This window comes from Morone saxatilis, unplaced genomic scaffold (genome assembly GCF_004916995.1).
Source record: "Morone saxatilis isolate NCDOM2014 unplaced genomic scaffold, NCSU_SB_2.0 Contig20, whole genome shotgun sequence".
Lineage (NCBI taxonomy): Eukaryota > Metazoa > Chordata > Actinopteri > Moronidae > Morone > Morone saxatilis.
In genome coordinates, this window is record NW_023339763.1 from 14,219,075 (window position 1) to 14,225,074 (window position 6,000).

The 6,000-nt window shown below is 40.2% G+C and overlaps 1 protein-coding gene across 6 annotated transcripts in view; it reads right to left on the bottom strand.

The window, feature by feature from the left end:
* LOC118332136 (neurexin-2-like) overlaps positions 1-5,597 on the bottom strand; it is a 90,333-nt gene extending 84,736 nt beyond the window's left edge. For 3 of the 6 annotated variants that reach the window (XM_035667301.1, XM_035667300.1, XM_035667299.1), the window contains exon 1: positions 4,703-5,597. In XM_035667301.1, coding sequence (XP_035523194.1) covers positions 4,703-5,405 — 703 coding nt within the window. In that variant the 5' untranslated portion in view covers positions 5,406-5,597. Of the gene's footprint in view, positions 1-930; positions 946-4,689 lie in introns of all 6 variants that reach the window. The other 3 variants (XM_035667302.1, XM_035667298.1, XM_035667297.1) reach the window with 2 other exon arrangements.
* Between the last annotated feature and the right edge of the window lie 403 nt (positions 5,598-6,000).

The window sequence follows — 6,000 nt, forward strand, 5'->3', positions numbered from 1 at the left end:
CATGGCAGTAGCAACAAAGGGCTACAAGGGAGGCTTGTTTATCATTAACAGTGACAAAGACATACCCAGCAGTGCCAGGCTGTAAGCCACCACCAACTGAGACAGCGTGAAGAATATCTGGTAAAAATCTCCTTCCATTTCTTTTTCCTTTTGTCCGTATGGGGGGGTAGGTTTTCTATTATCCAACTAATAAGATGGAGCAGTCACAAAGCCAGAGGCCATCGTTTCATCAAGTGGGGAATGCCCAGTCTAACCCTTGTGATTTCTGTGGAGCTGGAGAAAGAAGCTTTGACCCAAAGAATTCACAGCTATGATGACTTCACACACTTCAGATTTTTTTTTTTCAATCACTGGGGCGAAAAAAACTGACCTGCATGCCTGACTAATGCATCCCTGACTAATGGAGACTGATGCTGGTGACCAAAACAGGCCAGGGCAGGCAGCACTTAACAAGTGCCTCAGCCAACAAAGTCATCTTTGACTATGTAGTTGTGAAACGAAGAGTTGAAGAAAAGTGGATGAGGAGTGGTGTTGCTGCTGCTCTTCCATCGGGGCAGCCACCCATTGAATACGCTCATCCTACTTGACTAAGCCGAACATCCAAATCTCAGTGTGTGAAAATGCAGAGATAACTGGCTAGACCTATAGAGTCCCATTAGAGGAGGAAGCCTGTATGGAAATAAACAGCCCTTCCTACCACTAATCTACCAGTTTTCTATTTTTAAGTTAAGAGGCAACCTTAACAGTATTAGATGTGTTTTAGGGCAAACAGAAATGTATAACCAGGCAATGGAAGCTCATTTTATTAAAATGTTAACATCTTTTGACTTGGCCTCATTATGTATGTTATTATATATTTTTTATTTTTTATTTTTATCACAAGCCCATTGTTCTAGTCAGGGCTGCTTGGAACCAGTAAATTGGCTTCACCTTGTGGATGTGATGCTAAATGATCATTTCATCATGATACTCCATATGATATTGTTCATTAGTATTGTGTTTGCATCTACACATGCCTTTACTCATCTACATTTGCTGACCTTGAGTAAATCCATAATAAATCCAAGGGTGGAAGTTACGTTATGTTAAGTTAGGGAGGAAATTTCCATAAATAAAAAGAGGAAGAGAATTTACATCAGTGGGGCTGCTTAAAAGGCAAAATACATCTTGATTTCATTTTTCTGTAATTGCTTTTGACAGTTTGAACTTTTAGAAAGACTTCTAACAAGACAAGCGCTGCTATCTAAGTAACTTTAATTAGACAAATATTGTTAAAAGACAAATGCAGATGTTGATGGACCTCTCAGTCATTATTGTGACATTAATTAGCAAGCATCCAAGAAGAAAGAGCAGTTGCATGAGGATTAGGATTTGCCAAATTTGTTTTTCGGTGAAAAGTACAGTATTATGGAGCCTGTTGTAATGAGGGATTAGACCAAGGTCATTGCTGCTGAAAGATGCAAGCCCACCAGGACCAGCGGTGTCCTTTCTTTAGAAGATTTCTATGCCTGCTTTGTCAACCCTTTAGCTCTTGGTGTGTCATTACCGTGTGCTTACACAGGAAAATCTATAGGAAAAACAAAACAATGACAATGTGTTTTGCGCTTGGCATGTGTGCGCTGTGTAAGGTTTTCCTATACGTTTGAGGGGTTTCTCTCTGTTCTGCGTCTGCCTTTTGAGGTGGCTGTCCTTATCTCTCATTCACAGACCTGTTTTTTTGCTCACAAAACATCAGAGGATGCTGCACCCTTTTGGCATTAGAGCATGCCCCGCCGTGGCCTTTGTCCACACACATCGATGGGAACCCACGTGCTGCATACTGTAGAAGAACAACTCGAAAGACTCACCTGCTGTGAAAAAAGGTTTTCACTGCCTTAAAGCACTTCCTCAGACAAATAAAGATAATTCCTGCACCACTTAAAACCCACAGCCAAAACCAAATATAGCATATGGGTTACCATCTTTGCCATCTCTGGGGGGAGGAGGCGCTTTAGCTAAAGCATAAATTCCTCTATTTCCATCAACGCAAGGACAACAAAGACTTGCTGCCGAATAGCACATGGAGTTGTTTGAAGGATAGAAAAAAAAGTCATCTGGTGAGTATGATTTTGCTGTTGTCATTGTTGCTTTCATGCATTCCGCATTGGGGATTGTCTCCATGTCAAGCTTTAATCCAATAAACATTCTGATGTGCTCTCTTTGCAGCATGTCATTTAATAATGCCTGCCTTTTTGCTGTGAGCAGAGCCATGCCATCTTTGCTCTTATTAAGAATGATTAATGCCTGAGAAATAGTGCCAAGATAAAACCTACCAACTACTACTGAAGCGTACAACCAGATACCACAGTGACTAACTTATGTGCTGTTTTAAACACACATTAATAAGCCAAAATAGTACATCTAATATTATGTATATTAAAAAATTATTCCTGTGTGTTGTCTTGAAAGCCATTCTACACCCATGTCTTTCTACTTGTAACCTGCACAATAGCATTTTGCAATATTCAGTCTATTTTGCTGTCATACGCTAAATGTTAAGTGTCAGATGCAGGATTTTGCAGAGCAGGTGTGCATGGGTTCATACATTTTGAGTCAGTAACAGTGATTTATAATGTGGAGTGGTTCAGTGCACCTTGCGCTGTTCTCCTGAGCCTGTTGGCTGCCCTTTCCCCAGAACCAGCAGTCCTTACTGGGGAGATGGATGTTTCGCTCTGATGCCGACTAAACAAATCTCCCTCCTCACTTTCAATCTTCATTTTGCCGTTCAGTATGTGCACCTCATTAGAAACCAATTCCGTTTAATTGTGGTCAGTCGAAATGTTGCCAATAACAAAAGAAACTTCTCTTTTCCTGCCAAAGGAGATTTGTCCCTCTTTAGAAAATAATTTAAATGCACCTATGGAAAAACATCACTGCGCAAATGATATTACAATTTGATAAATGTCAAGTCCTTAATAATCAGTCATTTTATGCCGAAGAATTTATGCCATCATATTTGAGTTTAATCCACATATTTACCCTTGAGTATAATGGCATATATTATGGCATAATGACTTCATAAACCTTAACATTAAACAGTAGTTTAGATGAGGAAAAAATGCACTGAAGAGAGAGGGAAAAAATACAAGTCATAAATAATAAAACAAAGCATCTGTGTACAGTCATTTTCTCTGTGATGCAGTATATGAATGCTTCCCATATTGTTAGACACCCACACACTCTGCAGACCTCTCCAGTCACCTTGAGCACACTGATTATATATACAATGAGCATTCAGCACATTAAGCGCTTTTCCCTGTGACCTCGTGACCAGTGATAGTATATCTCCTTTCAGCTTAATTTGTGGGATGTCAGAACTGCAGTCCAAACTGACAATAGCAACCTGATAATAAGCGAACACAGTCTTACACACTGATTCTCTGATAATAGCCTTTGCAAATAAGAGCATTATGAAAAACAAATGATGCTCTTCATTATGCTCATTATATGATGCATTGTCTTACCTTCTACCTCTTTCTGGACAGCTGCAGGGGAGTAAAGAAAAACAAACATATTTAATGTTGACCGCAGGATATTAAGTATTAAACCACTACCATCTCCATCTAAACTAACACAGGGTATTTGTTTGCTAGTTGTTTTGGGGTTTGTTTTGCACCTTTCTGTGTCTTTTCCATGCCACAACATGCATATTGAGCTACACATGTATTAGCAAGAACCTATGAGTTTGGTCATTCTTTCTGTTAGTATTTGTAGCATTGAAATTGATGACAATAATGGCGGCATTGTTTCACATAAATAGTTCATTCACAGTCTAGTGCAAACAATGGAAAAACTACTCTAATATTCAAAAGCCATTTTCACTTATATTCACTACAGTTTTATGGAATAATTTTGTAATAAGATAAAAAAAAATATGCAGGCTGACATTAAAGACTGCATTAATGGTTAATGTAGTAATGGTGTACAGAACAGCAATATACGATTTTACAATGCATGCAATGAGAAGTACATTTCAGCTTTTTAGCCAGGAAGGTCAACTCCCAGGACACCTGATTTGCAGAGCTGCAGAGCTTCCACGCTAAACACATATTAGTACCAAAGGGAAATTGACAAAGTGTAAGTTAATTAATCATTTCCACTTTTCTATAAGTAACAAGGAGTTTTAGAATTCACTTTAAAATGCCAAGTTCTGTCCTTACTGTTGTGTAGATTTAGCAAAATAAAAAAAATCCATTTGGTACCCTGTTAAATGTCAGTGTGATGAAAACATACAAACATCTATCACATTAGGAAGCTGTTATCCTCTCTGAGTGGTGAAGATAATTGCTGAGAGAGCTGGTCTCACACACCCAAGCAGCCTTTCAGTCCTGCTCTAGTATACTTTGACCTGGATCGTTTTTAAGAGGACTTTATTGATTATTCTCTGGAGCTCAAGGAGGGTTTAGGCCATATGCCTAGAATGGGATATTAATAAGATATTTTAACCATTTATAAGCTAATGCTAATAATAAGTGGTCACAGTGGCTGCAGTTTAGGCAAACAATACAAACAACAGCATGCCTCCATCACAAGTCTCAAGACCATCTTAATTTTCATAGAAAGAAACATATTTAACAACTAGAAGTATGTCTGTCCCAAAATCATACACAAGAGAATACTAAAATACATTTTACTACAAACAGAAGGAAGATATTTTTCTCACCTTCATGGCAGTACTTTCCCCTGAAGCTGGAGTTGATACACTCACAGACGACCTCTCCTTGGCTGACGGAGCACAGGCCTTTGTTGCTGCATGGAGAGTGTGTGGCACATATGTACTCCAAATCACTATGAACAGCTTGACCATCCAACAGTACTGGTAGTGCCTCCCCCAGTTTCAAATTGGCTATAAAGCCCTGGAATGGTGGCTCATATTTAACAGTGCTGGATGTCAGGGCAGAGAGACGAACATCGGGTGAGATTCCCCCTACATAGAGGTCACTGGCCACTACCATCTCTTTTCTCTTGGACTTCACCTCAGCCACTTTCTCTTCGTTGTCCACCACCAGCTTAGTTTCTCTGTAATTACGCGAGAGAAGGATTCTGTGCCAGCGCTGGTCGTTGATATGCGTCTCCGTATGCAGGGAGGCCGGTTCAGCACAATGGATGGTGAAACGCATCTGGAGCCTCCCATCAGCAATTAGAAGCTCCAGGAAATCGCAGTTCCCTCCATCATCCAGATAGAGCACCAGGGCTTTGCTGACGTTGGTTTTCAGAATAAAGCTAAGCTCACCTGTTGCTTTGGCATCCCACTGGCCATAGCGTGTCCACTGACCAGGAACCCCCTCATATTCCAGAGCTATTCCTGTTAGCACCAACCCAGCTAACAACAGTAACCAGGAAGACTTGCCTTTACACCTGCCCATGATGGTTACTATCTACAACTACTGGCTCCCCTGGAGTCTCTAATTCATATGAATCCAACAGAGCTATGAGGAGGAAATGTTACCTAGTGTCTACACTCTTTTTGTAATCACCCTAAAATTTTGCATTAATAAGACTGCAACTCCCACATGCAGTAAAAGAGTTTCTTTAGCCTTGGCTGCCTATCCTTTTTATTCTTTTTGCCATCTCTCTATGGGCAACACGTGACAGAGTGAACAAACGACGCACATTGCAGAATACTTTGCATCTACTTTGGATCGGCTGAGAAAGAGAACAAACAACACAAGTGATCCACAATACTGTGTGCTTCCTCGTCTTCGCCATCCAGTGTCTTGGCCTCCATCCAGCACTGTTCCTGTCAGTTCCCCATGGGTTAGCTAGGCACGCAGCTTAGGTACAGCCTCCATTCTTCTCAGCCTCCCAACATCCTAAAACATAAAAGAAGAACGTGTAATGAATAACTGGAAAGATTACTAACAATTGATGCTACACAAAAAACAAATAATATACAGTTATTATGAAGGACTTGGCAAACTAATTACAAAATCTAACAAATCAGATGGCAGAGCAGGAAAT